At 40.5% G+C, this 20,082-nt stretch overlaps 1 protein-coding gene across 3 annotated transcripts in view; it reads left to right on the forward strand.

Annotated features, from left to right (window-relative positions):
• CBLB (Cbl proto-oncogene B) overlaps positions 1 to 16,917 on the forward strand; it is a 127,388-nt gene extending 110,471 nt beyond the window's left edge. For 2 of the 3 annotated variants that reach the window (XM_061628139.1, XM_061628140.1), the window contains exons 14-19: positions 4,302 to 4,442; positions 6,031 to 6,119; positions 6,212 to 6,340; positions 7,782 to 7,922; positions 9,549 to 9,668; positions 12,841 to 16,917. In XM_061628139.1, the coding sequence (XP_061484123.1) occupies positions 4,302 to 4,442; positions 6,031 to 6,119; positions 6,212 to 6,340; positions 7,782 to 7,922; positions 9,549 to 9,668; positions 12,841 to 13,103 (883 nt within the window). In that variant the 3' untranslated portion in view covers positions 13,104 to 16,917. The remainder of the gene's footprint in view (positions 1 to 4,301; positions 4,443 to 6,030; positions 6,120 to 6,211; positions 6,341 to 7,781; positions 7,923 to 9,548; positions 9,669 to 12,840) is intronic. The other variant, XM_061628141.1, reaches the window with a different exon arrangement.
• The last annotated feature ends 3,165 nt before the right edge of the window (positions 16,918 to 20,082 follow it).

Raw genomic sequence — 20,082 nt, forward strand, 5'->3', positions numbered from 1 at the left:
AAGATGGAATCTCTAGCTTCCATTGTAGAGACTGTGCAACAGGGGGATTTTCTCGCATCCATCGACCTGAGGGACGCTTACTTACACATCCCAATTTGCCCGGGTCACAGACAGTTCCTGAGATTTGCACTAGGCCACCGCCACTTTCAATACCGGGCCCTTCCGTTCGGCCTCTCCTCGGCCCCCCGAGTTTTCACCAAAGTGATGGCCACCATGCTGGCGTATCTTCGACTTCAGGGGGTCCATATTTATGCTTACCTCGATGACCTTCTACTCCGAGCAGGCTCCCGGGACTTGGCCAACAGGCAGCTCCAGTTCACTCTAGAGACACTACACAATTACGGCTGGCTGATCAATGCCGAAAAGAGTCATCTCTAGCCAACTCAGCGCCTCCAGCACTTAGGGGCAATACTGGACACCTCCCTTGCCATGTTCTTTCTGTCCCCAGACCGGATCGCCTCCATTACAGCCATGGCAACCTTACTTCTACATCGTTACACAGCAGATGTCATGTTTTTGGCCCAGTTTCTCGGGGCAATGATTTCCTCAATCCACATTGTTCCGTGGGCCCAGCATCATTCGAGACCATTACAATGGGCTCTCCTTCCCTTTCAGGCGGACATCTCCAAGTCCAACCATCGCTTGATCCCACTGGGCCAATCTCTGAAGCGATCATTCCGCTGGTGGGTATCCACAACTTCCCTCACCAAGGGGACACCGTTTCGGGACCCAACCAGAGTCCTAATCACCACTGATGCCAGTCTGTCCGGCTGGGGAGCCCATTGCATCTCCACCTTTGTCCAAGGCGTGTGGTCCACTCAGGACCAAAATCACAACATCAACTGGCTGGAGCTCAGAGCTGCTCATCTGGCTCTCAGACACTTCCAGCTACTATTCGCCCTATAACATGTCCTTATTCGAACGGACAATGTCTGCGTGAAATCTCACATCAACAGACAGGGGGGCACAAGGTCCAGGGCTCTGCAGGAGGAAGCGACATGTATCTTCGACTGGGCCGAGTTCCACCTCCTGTCATTACGGGCAGAACATCTCAGCGGAACTCTAAACATTACAGCCGATTGGCTCAGCAAGCAAAAGGTACACCCGGGAGAATGGAAGCTTCATCCGGCTGTGTTCTCCCTCCTTCAGCGGCAGTTCGGCCCCCTCTCGCTGGACCTCTTTGCTTCCAGCCGCAACTGCCAACTGCCTCGTTACTTCTCAAGGTACCTAGAGCCTACGGCGGAAGCAGTGGATGCTCTCACAACACCATGGCCAGAGGGACTCCTGTATGCCTTCCCGCCTATATCCCTCCTAGGCAGGACATTAACAAAACTCTGACTCAAACGGACACGGATTTTACTCATAGCACCTTATTGGCCTCGCAGACCCTGGTTCTCGGACCTCCTCTCGATGTCAATGGCGGATCCCTGGACCATTCCAACCAGGCCGGATCTTCTCTCCCAAGGACCAGTTTGGCATCCGGACCCGAATTGGCTGAGCCTGACAGCCTGGCTTTTGAGCGGACACAGTTGAATACTGCTGGTCTTTCTCAAGGGGTCATAAACACTATTTTAGCGTCACGGCGACCATCAACTACTCGAATCTATCAGAGTACCTGGCGTGCCTTTTCCACCTGGTGCACATCTAAAGGTTTTTCGGCAACCCAGGCCACTGTACAGCACGTTCTATAGTTCCTATACAGAGGCATGACATTGGGACTCAGACCGAACACTCTGCGTAGACTGGCCTCCACCATTTCATCAATTCTGTCTGTTTCTTCATCGGCCGCACCCCTTGGCGCTCATCCGCTCATCAAACGCTTCTTAAGAGGAGCTACCCAACTCTCTCCAGCTGTACGTCATCACTTTCCATCCTGGGACTTCTCCAAGGTTTTGCAGGCATTACAACGACCTCCATTTGAGCCTCTTGCAGCAGTGCCTCTCAGACTGTTATCTTTCAAAGTCCTTTTCCTCGTGGCTATCACTTCTGCTAGGCGGATCTCGGAGTTACAGGCCTTATCTTCGGCCCGTCATCTCTGCGTTTTCCATAAGGACTCAGTAGTCCTGAGGCTGGATCCGTCTTTCTGCCCTAAGGTCAACTCGGTTTTCCACAGTAGCCAGGACATCGTGCTTCCATCCTTTTGTCCGAAGCCTGTCCATTCCCTCAAAAAGGCCTGGCATTCGCTGGACGTTAGGAGAGCACTCAAAGTTTACCTTTCTCGTACCCAGGACATCCGGCAGACAGATGCATTATTTGTATCCTTTCATCCGAGAACTTTGGGAAAAAAGGTGTCCAAATCCACTTTTGTCATGTTGGCTTCGGGCTTCTATTTCTATTGCATATCAGTCACTTAATTTGCCAGTGCCATCTAACGTCACGGCCCATTCGACCAGGTCTGCTGCCACTACGGCGGCTTTCCTAACTAATGCTCCTCTTCCAGACATATGCAGGGCGGCGGTATGGGCTACCCTTAACTCCTTTGTTAAGCATTATAAAATTGATCGCTATGCTTCAGCTGACGCCTCTTTTGGGAGACGTGTCCTCCAACATGTCATTCCTGATTTGTAACTTCCTAGGAATCCCTCCCCATTAGGGGGCTACTTTGGTATATCCCAATCTGATGGCAGGCTACCTGTGGAAAATGGTCCCTTGGACCCACCTGAAGGGTGATTTTCTCAGGTACGCCTGCCATCACGTCCCTCCCTTGTGGGGGATTTCTGGGGAAATTCGTTCAGTGTTTTGTATATAGTTCAGCCTATAGGCCTTCAGCTCTGTCTGATTTTCTTTAGTCAAACCTTCTTATGTTGCAAGCTCTATGTTATTTGCTATGTGTATTTTCCTTGCTGCTAGGGCTTTTGCCCTTTGATTCCTTTCAGATTTACCACTTCGGACTCGCCATCATGAAGACTGGAGTGGGAGGGGCTCGAGCCCCAGGTTTGACTCTAGTGCATTCTTGCCTTCGGACGCTAGATGGCAGTAGTACCCAATCTGATGGCAGGCGTACCTGTGAAAATCACCCTTCAGGTGGGTCCAAGGGACCAATCTGAGGTGCTCTGCAACTGAGGGGGAGAAGGAGCTGGATTCTCAGGAGTTTCCTCCGTGGCTCCTTCTGGGTCTGCTGCTCCTGGGTCTGCTGCTGTTACTCCCGAGTCGTCCTCATCGGAGGAGTCCTCTGACGGGGCCATGACAGACGGGACTAAATCTCATTGAACTCAATAAGCATGCAAATGATCAAACCTTCCTTTCCCCTCTCCTCTCCCTTCCTTCTCCCTTCTTCCCCCCTCCCTTCTTCCTGTTTCCTCCTCCCCTGCGCACTCCAGACCTCCCTCTCCATGGTTAGTTTTATTATCCTAAGCATAATTGCACGGGAGTAAATCCCACTGAACTCAATAAACATGCAAATGTTCAATCCATTCTCAGCAAACTTGCATGGGGTCCCATTTCTTACCTCCTAGATTAAAAACCACACACGTTACCAAATTGTTCCAAGCTCCACAGGAAGTGGATTGGACTGTGAAAGACCAACCCAAATTGTGTTTGCATTTTGACAAATTTGTAGGGCAGTCCAATATCTCAGAGAGGAGGTCGGGTCTCCTGCTCCCCTGGTGCATTCCTGCTTTTTAAAATTTGATAGAAATATCTGTTGGCTATAGGTACGTTCTTAAACCACAAGGTTTTTTGCCTATTCGTGAATTTCCATGGAAGTTGCAGTGTTTTCTTTAAATGCATTTTAGAGCCTAACACAAAATACCACTAGTGATAAATTAAGTTTATATTAAATTATTTTAATGTCCTATCTCTGTACTGAATGTGCTTTGTAACCTCCAGATTCTTTTAATGAATGTAATCTGACTTAAACTTCTTAAATTCCCTTTTCCCCCCCTCTCTTCTTTGGGACATCTACTGAAGATAAAATTACTCTGTTAAAAGTTAAGTGTCCACTGCTCTCACAGGCTTAATAACATATAACTGAGGAAGCACCGAAGATCTCATAATTTTGCTTTGTCTGAAGTTACCTTATAAAATGCAAGATGAAGATTAATGATATTTTTGCAGACTTCATTGCATATTCTTGTTCCATACAGTTTGTGAGAGCACAAATGAGCAATACATTGAATGTTTTGTTTGGACCTAGGCAGTCAGTTTAGTGGAAGGAAGCCTATTTCGTGATCTTCCGCTGGTTACTGTTTCTCAGCCTACTTGACCTCAGAAAAGTTTCATTTAAGCCACCCATAAATGTGATAAATATCTGTTTCTGTAACAAAGAAACTTACATGGGTTTGATATACTTTTCTCTTGAGGTCTTCTGTTCCTGTTAAAAATTCCCTCCCTGACAAAGCAAGGGAGCATGTAGAAGAAGACGAATACAAGATTCCTTCATCCCATCCTATTTCTTTGACTTCACAGTCACCTCATTGTCATAATGTAAAGCCACACATTCGGTAAGGTTTTTTGAAGGCAACAGTAGAGCTGTTATTTGGCATTTGGCATGATTATGTATCTAGCTTCAATTAAATTTCATATTTCACTTTATTGATGCAAATCTTCAAATTAAAGCGATCATAGCTACTTTTATTCTAAACATAATTTGGTCAATGTAACTGTTTTAAAGGTGGTCCTCCATATTATTTAGAGATTTTATTTATTTATAAATAATTTTTTCTGCCTCTTACCATTACAAATACACTTGGAAGCAGTTTTCGAAAATAGAAAGCAAAATTATATTGGAACTATTAAATTAAAAATTAACCTACAGTCATCAACAATAGTATAAGGCAGTAGGGTATTTTTTTTACACTTTTCATGAGAGACACTAGTGGTTATAGAGACTACAGTAGATTCTTTTTGTTATTCAGGTCATTTGTCCATCTAGCTTACTATTGTCTAGATTAACTGACAGTGGCTTTCCAGGATTTCAGGCAGGAGTCTCTTTTAGCCCTTTCTGGAGATGCCAGGGGTTCAACCCAAGACCTTCAGCTTGCAAAGCTATACTACTCCCCTTCCTCATACCTGTGTTTAAGAGATGTGATTGTAACAAATGTATAATGATTATTGACTAGTCAGATGATATTTGGTTGGAGATTATTTTTTCTTACTACGATGGTTCCCTATTTAATTTTGATTACACAGTTGAATACTGGAGATATTATTTGCCCACTTTTGTAGTTATCTATTAGAGATCATTCATATTTTAACTGAGGATTTCTGATTTTTTTTTCTGTTTTATTAATGTGGTCTCTAATAGTGCAGTTTTTATAATTTCATAGAATTCTTTTAGAAAATAAAAGCTAAAGGTCTAGCACAAAAAAATCAGTTTCTGTTTGTTTTTATTGAAAGGCTATATTAGGAATTGTATTGACTGCTTCCATTTAGTCATTCAGATTGTAAATTCCTGAAATTTTCATAATGCTTTGGATTCAGCAATTTACTAATACTTGGTCATGAACAACTTTCAGCTCCTCTAGACAATATATTTATTGAGCATTGATCCTGATTTGATTGCCCAAAGCTTACATGGAGTTTAGACTGTGTCCGGTTTTTATTCAGCATTGATTCTGATTTACTTGTGGGGTGTTTACATGGTGTTCCTATTAGTCATTCATGTATCCCACTCTTTTCAATGCATCTCTGGTCACTTTCCAAACCTGTAAAAAGACTGACTCTTTTTTAAAGTGGATTTGTTGTGCTAGAGTGACAGAGCCCTTGAATTCACTTTAATTGCCCAAACCTAAAGTATTCCTTGAATTCCTTCCCTGAAATACTGGCTGTCTGGAGGCACCTTTTCTCTACATTTTGCTGTTTAGTGGAGATTGGATGGCTTTGCATATAGGATATAATGGTATAATAACACTACATACTAGTAAATTAAACTGTCAGTGGTAATTCCATTGAATTACCTGTTTATTTCTGTTTGTGTTGTTGCTTTATAGATAACCATCCTAAAAGTAAACCCATAGTTCTCTGGTGAATGGTGTTGTTCTGTTTTCCTATAACATTTCAATGTTTTGTGTGTTTGATCTCTGCTTTTAGTGTATGTGAGAATGGTCAGTGCTCTGGAATAATTAATGAAACACACAATGCTGTCTCTGAAATGAAAAGATTGAAACATCCAGAGATGGGTATGACTTCTCATTTTTCCCCATGTTTAGAAAATAATTAATCAGATTACTTCTTAAGGTGCAGTTTTACAAATTCTGCTTTTGCTATTCAGGAGATACCTTTGAACCTACTGTCCCAATACCATTACCACCTGCACGGCCTCCTTTGAGGGAAAACTTGAAACATGGCTCAGTACTCAACAAAACTCCCTCTGATTATGACCTGCTTGTGCACCTTCCAGGTGATATACTTTATGTCTATTACTATAGCCATTTACTTGTAGTATAAATGTTGCAGAGAAGGGGTGGTGGAATAATGTTATCTTCTTCTTCCATGCATTTGTAGTTGGTCTGCTTAAAAATATTAGACCAGGCAGTGCCACGAATTGTGAGGATTTATCTAATGAAGTCATCATGTTAGGACTTCTGCCCATGCAACAGGGCTTCTATCACTCTCTTCTGTATGGGTGTCGCCCAGAGACTCCCCCCATCTGCTCTGGAGGGTTGGTGGTTAACCCAGAACAAATTGGGGGGGCAGTGCAGGGAGAGGAGAAGGAGAGGAAGTTCTGTTGCACAGGCAGAAGTCTTTGTGCAAATGGGACAGCTTTGTTGGATACAACCCTATGTAAAATGCTTATACACAAAGGAAATGTGCATCCATATAAATAAAACTAGTTAAAGACATTTGATCTGTCAAAATATAATTAGTCAAATCTTTAATGTAACACAGCAGAGCAATTTTGTAATCAAAATATCTAATACAAATGACTCTAAACTGTTTTGAATGCAGACATATTAAAAAAAATTAATAAACAAATCAGGATCTATGGTGCTCATTAGGCATGCAATGGGATTTTGCAGTATTTTGGTTTGAGGTTGCTCTGATGACTATTCCACATCCAGTTCTTCTCCAGGTCCTTTAAATTTTGGAAACAGTTGCCATATGGTATTAGGTGCTGTTTTAGAATTAAGGGTTGCAAGCTCTCCTATGTATGGACTTCTCTACACAGCCAGTAACTTGAGTAATACATTTGTAGGTGAGAACATTACTGCATAAAGCAAAGTTAGAAAAGCACAATGAAATTACAAAACTATAAGAGGTGACATCATAAGCTATAATTTACTGTGTTAAACTATGCTGGTGGTAGTTAAGTCACCAAAATTTCCTTTTTTATCCTCACCTTTGCTACCATTGTATTCTCCCACTGAAGCTGTTCCATAGCCTCCAAGTGAATCAAGCAGACAGGCCCATGAATCCTTCTCATGTTTCTTCTTGTTATTTGGGTCCTTGTCAATAAGCATTTCCTGGTAGTAAGTCTATGTACTAAAAATAGATTTCCTATGAGCATGCAGATATGTACTTGTTTGTGAGTGCATGAAAAACATTATTTTAGGTCAATTCTGACAGACCATCATTTTGCCAGAATGCCGTCTTTGAAGCTTAAACACAAATGGGCAGGTAATTTTATAAGCTAGATAAAACTTCTAAAAACTATAAAATTAACTCAGTACAGTAAAAGGTCATTCACAGCATGTTTTAAGTGTTGTTTGTGTATAATAAAAGTTATTCATTAGTGGAGTCACTGAACTCCTAGAACTCCACTGGAGGAAGAACCTCTCTTTGCGGCCAGATCATACCATTGATGAATATTTGCTTATTTAATGAGTTCTCTCTCCATGCAGGCGAAGATGAATCTGACAACTCACCACCCTCGCTTCCCCCTCCACCACCTCCTGCGCGCCACAGCCTCATTGAGCAATCAAAGCCACTCGTTGCAGGAAGCAGGCCACTTTCGGGACATGAACTATACCTTCCTCCTGCAGGTAAGAGTTTGAAAGCAAACACATTCTTTATCTTATAGTAGATGCTTAGGAAGGCATAGCATGGTCATCAGATATTAACTTTCTTTGGTCGTATTTCTAACAATAAACTTTTGATCTGGACATTGTGAGAAAACAGAAGTCTACATTACAGTGAGTTATAAATTACAAAGTACGTTGACAAATACAAACATTCTAGTATGTACCCCTTTTAGGTAGGATATCTATTCAAAGGAGAATTGAAGAATTCATGTGCCAGAATGATTTTTTGGTGCCTATGTCATAAACTGAAACACATTTTCACGCTGAAGATGAAGAAACTCATGTTTCGTGATTATTGCAACATCATAATTTTGTGCTGAAATAATGACATAACAAACAGTGAGGTACAGTTACCATGCAGCATTATCCAAATCTCCTGATGTAGCTCTATACCGATATAAGCCTTCACAATATACCACCTTTTGGATTCTCACTGTCTATTGCTGATAGATACCACTCTGCCTCTGTACTGCAGCAAAGTGGTTGCTTTCTCAAACAAGCTTAGTTGTACAAATGATTTGAAAGCCCAGATCATTGTGATGTTTTGTATGATTTCTCATGCTGCAGTTCTTCTTTGGTTATATTATTTATAATAAATAAACCAGGAGAAAAAGCACAAACCATTATTGTAATAAAGAAAAATAGAATATTTATGTGAATTAATAATAGTGTACCTGTATATACTGGCTCTTTGCCAATAGTCTCTGTTCACGTAAGGGGCCCTTGCCAAGTTCCACTGATTTCCCCCTCCCAGAGCATCCTACCTCATTCTGGAGGGTCTCCTGATCCTCAAGAATGGCTTTTCAGGGGGTGTGAGTAGCTGGAGTGGTTGAGAGGGGGTGGAGAAGCCCTGTGGCATGAGTGGATTTCCACCCTGCTACTCTGGATCAACCCAGTGTTGTTGGTTTTTTTTAAAAAAAGTGCTAAAGAGGAGCAGATGGGCCTGGCAAACAGTCAAAATGAAATGGACTGCCTTCAAGTTGATCCCAACTTATGGTGACCCTACGAATAGGCTTTTCATGGTAAGCGGTATTCAGAGGGGGTTTACCATTGCCTTCCTCTGAGGCTGAGAGGCAGTGACTGGCCCAAAGTCACCCAGTGAGCTTCATGGCTATGTGGGGATTCGAACTCTGGTCTCCCAGGTCCTAGTCCAGTGCCTTAACCACTACACGACACTGGCTGTCTCTGGCGAATAATAGCTGCTACCAAAAAACAGCATGAAAAAGTGCAAGGTAGGGAAGCTATCAAGGCCCCTTTTTGCACTTTTCATCTTGAGATTTAGAGGCAAAAATTCGGGGCAGCTCCAGTCCAACCCTTTGTTTGAAATCATGTTTTACAGTAGGTTTGCAAACCATAGTTTGAAGAAATCCTTTTTAGCTCAAAGCCTGGTTCACATACCACAGCATGGGAGGAAAGGAGAAATCTGCATGTGAGTGTAGAGGAGGAAATGCGTCTTTTGTGACATTTGACTTAAGCCTGTATTTTTTAGGCCACCAAAGATCTTATTAGTGTTCCTTTGTTAACTATAATATTGTCCTATGAACAGAAATTTGAGGGAAGTTATCTGTGGTTTATTTTTATTTATAGATATCTTCTTTGATCCTGTAAGTGGCTTAGTTCCTTTACCTCCAGTTCGAAGATTAACCGGCGAAAATATGAAAACCCACAGAACATCCCAGGACTATGACCAGCTTCCATCTTGTTCAGGTAAGCAAAACACGGTATACAGAAACAAAAGTGAAAAGATTTTGCAGAATCATTCCTCTGGCACCTTCCTGAAAAAGAACAAATTGATAACTTTGTCCTTTAAAAGAAAATGATGACTACAGTTTTAAGATTCTGTGATACTGAGCATCAGGAATTATAAGAAAAACAGCTGAAATGGTGATCTATGGGTCTTACAATCTATCTTTGTCTGACTTCAATTATAATTTCTTTATTTGAGATATCTGTGCTTCTCAGGCCCACCCTACATACTAGTTTCTCTACACAAAGGTAACATTCCATGTAGACAAACCCAAACAACAATATATACAAAGTCTAGGAAAATAATACAAGCAGAGTATTCCACAAGGGGTTTGCCATCCTAGCCACTGCCTGTCACACCTCAGATGGCTGGGGGGGGGGACACCAGAAGAGGGCCTCTAGAAGAGATGGTAAGGCTCTGATGTTGTTGTTGTTGTCATCATTTCAATTTTTTGCCTGCCTTTCACCATAATAATCTCTTTATCAATAGAATAGCACTAGCATCAAAATCACAGTGAATGTAAATGGTCTTGTCTTCAAAGCAGCTAGTAAACAAGTCAAACATGATGTCTCCAGCTGGGCCAAGTTGGAGTAGGTCATGAGTCACTCAGAAAAGCTCTGATAGTGGCACTGCAAGGGCACAATAATGTCTGAGAAGTAGTACTATTTCACTGTCATCACTCCAGAGTAGGCTTGATCAGGAGCTCTGAATTGTGTTAGGTCAGATTGACTGTGTTCTACCACTTATATATTGGTCTTCTCCCTATGCTCTGCTTAGCATGAGATGGCACTTAGGAACAATCCTGACAGCCACAGTGATCTCTGCATTCCACAGAGTAACCTAGGATATTAACAAGAGTGCTACCTATGTCAACTAGAAATCTCCTAAGATCCCTTAGGAATGTGCTATGTGTGTGATTTCTACTCCATGAGGCCATAGTTTGGATATTGAATGCAACAGCTGCCCGAACAGCATATGTACATTGTGAAAAAACTTGACCCTACGTTCCTGTGATGCCTTTTTCTTTAAGGAAGTTCTACATGCATCAATCTATAGCCTATTATTATTATTTTTTAAAAAAGTTGGGCCTGGTTGTGTGTGACATTTAAATAAGCTTGTCCTTTTATCCTACACATATCTTAAACTACTTAGAACATAACACTTGGAAATAGAAAAAAAAAGTAGATATGTGTATAGTTTCATATAATAGACATTACAGACCAAACACACCTGAAGATTGTTCCTCTTTAGATAAAACATAGAATTGATATTTTTCCAGTTAGCAGTAGACCTTTGGATCCTAGCCAAACTTAAAATTTCAGATAGTCTTTTTGATATTTGTGTGTGCTGCATTATCTGGAAGTTTTCCACCACAATCTACTAAAATATCCATATGTTTCAACCACCATTACAAATAATAATAATTCAACATGATTTGTATCAATACTTTCAATTTAAGCTGAATTAAATGAAAATCAGTGTACTAAATCATGTCATAGTATAATTGGAAATATTTTTATTATATTTATAGTCTGTGGAATTAGTGAGATTCATGAGGAACTAATCCACCTTTCACCTGAATTGAATAAAGCACTTGGGAATAACATTTGTATTCCACAACAATTCAACTCAATACAAATTTTATGTTCATTCCAGCCCATTTTATCAGTGATCAGAATCTGTTTAACCACTTGGCAGAATAAGAGCTTTATAATAATACACACAAATAGCTAATTTATCATGTGCAAAAAATTATTTCTGTCTGTGTTTGCAATATATTATATTAATTAAATTTTCTAGTAAATATATTTTTCAGTAAAAATGGAAGTCCACTGATGGCTCTTTTGAGAGCACTCATCTTTGCATTTATTTATTTTATGTAAAGCATTTTTAATCCATTCAGCCTAAAAAATGCTGCCACAGAGAATTTCAAATATCTGTAACAAGGATAAGGTACCTGTGGTCTTCCAGATGTTGTTGGACTACAGCTTCCACCATCCCTGAGCATTGGCCATCCTGGCAATGCCTCATGAGAGTTGTAATCCTCCAGATGTTGTGGGACTCCAAGTTCCCCTTCCATGGTGTATAGTAAGACACACCCTGCCCTTGGGTTTACAGTCTAAAGGACACAAAACAAAAGGAAAAGAGATTATTGGAGAGAGGAAGAATAAAACCAACTGAGGCACTAGTCCATAGCTATAGTGTTCTTGTAGCGACAAGCTGAATGGCAACAGTTCAAAAAGATGTGGAGCCAAAGGTTACTGGTTTCTCAGCTGAGCCATGGAGCTGTCTTATCTCCCTCTGCTTTAGCCTGATAGAATGGCTGTTGCTAGGTGAGAGTGAAGGGAAAGGCCTGATGAGACTGGTCTCATAGCAGTGCTGATAGACAGGCCCCACAATGCCATCTCTTCCTCTTCATTTACTACAGAATAATGTTTTACATGCCAGATCCTGCTTTCCTAAATTCCAAATTTTGTACTAATTTGTTTAATTGCAGTTGCAAAGTGAGAGAAATATAGGCTTTAACTTCACAACACAGGAATACATAAAGTTGAATACTTTATAGTTTTATGGATTTCCATGGAAGATATTTAAAAACCTGATTAGTTCTTCCACTGAGATTGGTAGGATTTAAGAGGTTTAATTTTGGCTGATTGTGGCCACTGTTTTTGTGGTGTTGACCACAGGTGGATCTGTATGGCTAGTTCTAGTGCCAAATAAAATGGAAAATATTTTGGTCTTACCTATGCAAATCTTTAATGCATCTGTGGGCTCCTACCAAATCCACAATTTGGTTCAACTTCGATAGTGATGTGAGATTGATCCTATATTGAACAAGGCAAGAACCCAATTTAGTCCCAATCATAATGGATAATGATCTGCTTTTTCATATTATCTTATACTTCACTAAGTATATCATATTGTAGATTTAGGAAACAGAATTTTAAAAACAAAAATTACATATGATAAACTAGATTTTCTGCAAGTACTTCCCCAGCATTCTAACAAATTAAGCTAATCAATAAGAATTCTGTAAAGAAACATTCACCTTGAATAACTATAAATATCTATTCTCATTGACATTTATTGACTATCAAATGGCATTTTTCCTGTGATTTTCTTGTTATGCAGATGGTTCACAAGCACCAGCCAGACCTCCTAAACCACTTCCTCGCAGGACTGCTCCAGAAATACACCTTAGGAAGGCACATAATTCTGACACATCTATAGAAAGTGTTGATGCAAAAATTGCAAAACTTATGGGAGAAGGTTATTCCTTTGAAGAAGTGAAGCGGGCACTTGAAATAGCCCAGAATAACCTTGATGTAGCACGGAGCATTCTAAGAGAATTTGCCTGCTTTCCTCCAACAATATCCCCACGTCTCAATCTATAGCAGTATGGAAACCTTGCAGCAAGCCAATACTTCATATTTGTGAGTGTGAACATGACAGCTGTTGTGCAAGAGCAAAACCAGGAGAAGTTCTTCTTTAGGCATCTTCAAAGAGTAGAGTTCCAGCAGTTTTTCAGGAAAAAAACAAAACCCTGCTCCATTCAAGACATAAGTGGATATAATCTGTATTTTTGCTAGCCATACTTTTTTGAATCAGGGTTGAACTGACAAATAATTTAAAGATGTTTACTTCCCATAAACTTTTAATCTGTGAAATGCTTTTTTCATGTTTACAAGGTGGTGAGTGATCATTTTCAAGCTGATATTCCTCCTGTGTTCTTGTTCATATTTTCTATTCTCGTGTAGCATTTCCAGCTGTTTTTGTACTGACTTGTCCCATCAACTAAGTCACTTATTTCTTCTCTCCATTTTTCTTTTTCAAGAAGCTTTAATTTTTAAAAAAAAAATATTTTTGCATTTTAGCATCCAGCAAATGCAAGAAAAAATGTGGCCTTCACTACTGATTTTTTTTTCTTCTGGTGTATCTTTGCTACTTAGAGAGAGAAAATTGAATGTGTAATACATTGTTTTGTCTTTGGTCTGCCTTTGGGAGCATTTTGACTGCAACTGTGGGCAGCTTTACTTTTACACATGACCAGTAATCTTCAAGGTCTAGATGGCTTCTATAATAAAATAAATTAAAATCCACAATATTAAAAAGCATTATATGATAGTTTCCCAGAAAAGTAAATCATATCTAGAACATATACTAAAAATCCATTTGTACATGTTGCAGATTAGCCCTTCATTCCATTGATGATCTTGATAAAAGGTGCCCTTGTTATTCATGCCTTGAATATCATCAGGCATGCCAAACAGATCCATTGTATTAGCAGTGGCCTGATAGATTACACTTCTGGAAAGCGGGGTGGAGTTAATTTCGTGTGTGTTTGATTATTCTCTGATTCATCACAGGTTTGGGAACAACTTCATTTTAACACAGGAACCTAAATCTTTGCACTGTTGAGTCCTGATGCTACTATAGCACTATTTTTGCAAAGCTTCTTATTAATTCACATTATTACCTTAAAAGTTCATTCAGTGCCCAGATCAACTGACTGCACAGTATCTGCATTCTTGCAGATACCTTAAATCTTTTTGTCTTGAGTTCATAGTGGTACCCTACACTGTGACATTTCAAAGCACAAGCCAAATCAAGACCTTCAACTCCTTAAATTAGTTATTCTTATCCAGAATAATTCCAGATATGCTTTCATTTCATTTCTTCCTCATGTAGATATTTCGTTTCACATACACTCCCTGAAGTTGTAGACCTGGGGTGGACAGAGTGGTCTGAATACAACTTGTGAGATAGGGAAAATGTATATCCCCTTTTGGGGTGCAATCCATAAAAGCTGTTGTGCAGTACACCTTTCCCAGGGGACCTGGGGATCTTGAGCCCAGTGTTTGACTCAGCATACTCTTCACTGGCCGCTCGGATGCTACAATAATGTTTAGAGTAGAAATGGGGAAGGTGTGGCTCTTCAAATGTTGACTGGCGGCTGGCTGCACCTGATGGAAGCTGGAGTTCAACAATATATATATATCCCTCATGGAGAGCCTTCTGATCAGTGGGGACAGAGGCAAAAGTTTTGCAGGCATGGATGTGACTCTTACCTTTGTACAGTAGGCTACCCTTCAGCAATGCAAAGTCAGAGGTTTGCTTGCATGCACGCTAGCATAGCACACACCTACCTACCTCCATCCAGGCAACCAAGACCACTGTTCAAGGACACATTTCAGATAAGTTGAAGCACTTGAGGAGAGCATGGAGCAGGGTCAGTGAGGGGTGTCGCCTAGGTATGGGAGGGCTCAGGGAGAATCCCATGGCCAAACGGAGAGGCCTGGAGGGTCACATTCAACCCCTAGGCCTAGAGATTTCCTCACCCATGGTTTAGAGCCGGTATAAGACACCCAAATAATTCTGCAGACTCTTCAGCCCTGTCAACCACCTTACAGCTCAGGGATATGTGACATCTACAACATCACCTGGCCAGATGGTTCAACACCTGATCAAACTGTTTTGACTGTTATAAAAACAGATGCAATCACTCCTATGAACCTCTGCTCCTTACTGCATGATGGCCAGTTGAAAGCACTGCAAGAGGAGAATTAGGAGCTCGGCCTCCAAATTTAAGGCAGTGAGCCATTTTCCAGAGACCAGGGGTATCATAACTTGTGGCTCACATCCTCAGCCCTTTCACTTGGGACAGTTTTTGGAAGGTATCTCACCTAGCAACTCTTCATCACAACTCCACATTTAATTGTGGAGCTCTAGCTCATTCTTGCCAAAAGTTAATAGAATTACATTGAAACTCACATAACTCCTATGTTCTTTCACAAAGATCTGAACATATGACATACCCACTTCTAAACTTCAAAAGGTAATTCTGAGCAATCGTAGTTGGCTATTTTCTTAGTTCTCATGAAGACTCAAATTAAGGCTATAAAAGATCTAAGAATGGTCTTGAGCCTCCTTTTAATACATAAAACCTTTGTTGATATTCTGCTAAGGTAGAACTTGCAGTTCTACAGAAAACGTAAGTTAAAGTCTGCCAACTTTTAAAAAATACTTAATTTTAACAACAAAAAAGACTGCTTCTCAGGAAAAGATCTCTACTTAACAGCAGAGAATAATAGTTTCCCCCCCCTTGCATTTATCATTGGAGAATAGGAAAAAGACTAGTTCTACTCTCCTAAACTGCACAGTGTATGTGTTCATGGGATGGCTTTTGGACTAATTCCTATGGATGAAGGGTGAAAATACTATTCTAGCTCAACATAGTCATAATCTGTCCAAGTCTGTATCTAATGAATCCAGGATTCATCAAGCAAGATAGTTCTTGAAGAGGTTGAAAGGGCATATCCCAGTGAAGAATGTTCACGCAAATGACTCCACCGTCTAATACCCATCCCATGGATGTCAGAATGGTCATGAGAAGCATTTTTATTAATATAGCCATGTGGAATTAACTCCTTGATGGATTGGTTATTGCTCTCAAATTAGCAGCTTTAAGAATAATATAAGAATCCTATTCTGTAAAAGGTCTCTGCATTTCCATAGAAGGACTTGTTTCTACAAGTGTATACATGTATTTAAGCACACAGTATTGTGTTTGATAGCACATAATCCCCAATGAATCAGAGTTTGGAAGAGTGTTTAAACTACTAGATGAGAACTGTGGTCCTGTTTCTGCATCAGGACTCATTCAAGAGCTTTAATATCATTTTAGCTTTTTCAGTTTTGTGCTAAACAATTCTAGAATTGCTGAATCAGATGATGGGGCCCATCAACGCAGATATCTTCAAACAACATGTAGTGCAAACAAACTCAACATCATTAAAAAGTAAATGAGCTGCCATTTAAGTGGCTTGTCAATATCCTTAAATAGCCACTAGTCTTATGTCAGGTTTGCTTGTGTCCCAAGTGTATGTCTGAGGATTTTTCATAATGTGAATTTATTAGTACCAGAATCATTTCCAGCTTGAAGCTTTACTTTGCACTGACTTGGTAAATATTTTAATTTGTGTCTTAAAGCTTGACAAATTTGGAAGCAGATAAGTGTGTTTTTAGTCAGGTACTGTCTGTTGACCTGGAATGTAGTGTTTTTAGGACTGGTTTCTTGAAAAGACTGCAATAGTTTCCATTTTTGAACGTTTATCTTCTAAATAACTATTTTATCTGAAAAAAAGCCTTTTTATAAACTTGTCTAATGTGGCAAACATAGTGATGTGATCAATTTATATTTTATTCAACGTTCTTTTTCAATTCTGAATATTATGTAGCCTCAAGTTACTTTATCTGTTCTTGTAAGGTATTTTATAAAAATTAATGTTAACAGCATCATACATTTTCTTTTGAGTGTTTATTAACTTTTTACTCAAGCATTGCATACTGTGGCTTGTCATTCCCACAGTAAACCTACAATAGATGAATTAGATTTTTTTATGGAGTTGTCAGAAGATGAACAAAACAGTTATAAAATGTTGAAATCCAGAGCTGCCACAATACCCGAGAAACTTCTGTACCATTGGACTTAATCATTGTCTTCTTGAGTACATGTTTATGTTTGCATAATAGCCATAAGTTTCCATTGTTTTTGCATAGGCATTGTTTCTTTAATGTTGCAGTTATAGTCCTTGTATGCAAGTTTGATAAATATGCCACTTGCATAATAGTTTCCATCAAAATATTGTTCAGGATCCAAAGAGCTTCAATAGACACATTCAATGACTTGAGCATGCCCAGTGGATTTTTTACATTTACCCCTTTAAACAGACCACTGTGCCATATCACAAGTTGCTTTTGAAAGTTGTCTCCATTTCAAAAGTGCCTTCCCTGGTGAAATGGGAGCCTATTATGCAAAAAATTCTAGTACAACTCAAGTTTAGTAAGCAAAAATTGTTTCTTTTAGTTTTAAAAGGTCACCCCAATCCAAAGGTTGGGGATGAGTAACACAAGCATGTTGTCATATTGTGTCTAGGACTACCTCATAAATAATGTAGTGATAACTAATGTATATAAAATAACCCTGTGGTTTCATCCTCTGAGAATGGGATCACTGACAGGATGCAATTGTTTGATTCTCTCTTTTCTATTTCCTTGTTCCTCTAGCAGTAGTAGCACTTCAATCTTAACAAATAAATTGTCTTCCTTCACTTTGGCCGAATTCTTATAGGACTGCACTCAATGCACGTGGACTCCCTGCCAAACCTGAACCTTTTTTTATTATGTAGTCACTGTCTTTGTGGTTTGCTTTTCAATTTTTTTAACTAAGGAGAAGATTGTACCCATTCTGGTATCTTCATCTTCGGAAATGACATTAGGTGACTACTTTTGTGTCCACTAGATAGCACTCTTAACACATTCTACTCATTGGCTGGAAGAGAGGCATTCCATCTTCTGTTAGAAGTTAAGAGCTGGGTTGTAATAATACTATGAAGGCAAACAAGCAAATATTTGAAACAACTTTCATAGTTTTCAATAACCCAATATGCAGTAATCAGATCCATTCTCTTAAGTTAGAATCTGCACCTATTAGGCAACACAATCCTAATTTTTTCCATTTGAATATCTTAGTATTTATTTATTTATTATTCGATTTATATCCCTCCCTTCCTCCTAGCAAGAGCCCAGGGCGGCAAACAGAAATGCTAAAAACACAAAACATAAAAAGACCTTAAAATCATTAAAATAAAACGTTAAAAACATTGTTTAAAAAAGCTTTAAAAACATCTTATTTAAAAAAGGGTTAAAAACATTAAAACATATTAAAAGCAATTCTAACACAGATGCATACTGGCATAGGTCTCAACGTAAAGGGCTTGTTGAAAGAGGAAAGTCTTCAAAAGGCACCAAAAAGATAGCAGAGATGGTGCCTGCCTAATATTTAATATGTTGTTTTATCATTTTTCGTAAGTTTTCTTAGTTCTTATTTGGGTAAATGTTTATTATTGAGTATTAGCCTTGTACACTCTGCTAGGCCACCACTTGGATATTTTAGGCTTCCAAAAAGTGTTTATAAACTAGTTGTGTCTAAACAGTTCTTCTTTGACCTCTAAATGGAGAATAGGGATCAGCAGTGTGAGATGTGCAGCTTTGTTAACAGGAACGTTTGTGTTCCTGCAGAAGCTACCAAAACCTTTAACAGCAACAACAATGTCCTTTCTCCTGTGCATGGAAAGATGATATCAGGTGGGTAACTAGCTCCACCTAGTGGTTGAAGGCAAAAGAGTACTGCTGACATTTTAATGTAGTTCCGTTCCTGGTCTGTGCCTGCTACTCCCTCAGTTTTCTCTTTTGCCTTCACTGAAAGTGGTTGGATTCTCTCTGCCTCCATTGGTTCAGGCCTGTATAGTTTTGTTTGTCTGGGTCTTGTGTGTCCTTTTACTGTGGTTCTTTCCCTCCGTGTGTTTTACCCCTCTCCTTTCTGATAAAGTTAAAAAAAAAAAAGTCCTGGTGTCCTTCCCTGAAAGCCTTACCTCCATTGCGGGGAGCATTCAGCTCCCCACGGTTCCCGGGACCGTCGGCCACTTCAGGCTCCCCCTCCGGCCAACTTTGCTGCCGTTTCTCCTGAAAAGCAAGCCACAGCGTCGGCAGTTTTAACTTCAGAGGCGCTCCTTTTTAGAGCGGCTTTCGTTTTCCCCACTCTATAGCGGGGGGGCAGACGCACGGACGTCTTGTTCTACCTGGTTAGTAACGCAGTAGGGAGGACGGCTGTGGCTGCTGCTGGATTTTGTGCTTTGCCCAGCCTTTTACCAGGATAGCGCTGTTAGTCACCACCAGCGAGAGCCTTTCCTTCATGTCTTCCAGCTACGAGGCTCGTACTCCATTAACCCTATAAGCCCCGCAGTGTGTGCCCTTGATGGGGAAAGCCACACACAAAATGAAACACCTCTCAAAGGGGTTGAAACTGCTCCCCCGCACGCCTGCAACAGGCGCAGCATCAGAACCCCTTCCCACCCTGGGATCAGGGCAGTCGCATTCTTCGGGGGATCATTCCAAAATGGCGGTGGCCCACTCCTGTACCGTCAGGCACGAGGTGGCTGAAGCTTAGGTTCTGGCGGGCAGGGTGGCTACGGAAGGCAGGATGCCTGTCCCATATAAGGGAACCTGTAGAGACAGTCAAGGTCCTGTCCACCATACAAGGGACCAGAGGGACCTGGAACCCCTGTCTGATGAGGAAGGTGGCCAGTCTCACCCTTCTTTGGGTGCTATTTTTTCTACCACCTGTCCAACCCTGTCCAACAGATCCAAGAAGCTGGAGGGCACAGGCTCCAGTCATCTCACACTCAGGCTCGCCCTATCCGGTTGCACCTATCAGCACATTCAATTCAACAACTGAAGGAGCAGCTTAGGGATGCCCTCTTAATGGATCTGGCTAGAGATTTGTCTTCTCAAGCTACATCGGGCTCACAGCCC

Source organism: Rhineura floridana, chromosome 5 (genome assembly GCF_030035675.1).
Source record: "Rhineura floridana isolate rRhiFlo1 chromosome 5, rRhiFlo1.hap2, whole genome shotgun sequence".
Taxonomy (NCBI): domain Eukaryota; kingdom Metazoa; phylum Chordata; class Lepidosauria; order Squamata; family Rhineuridae; genus Rhineura; species Rhineura floridana.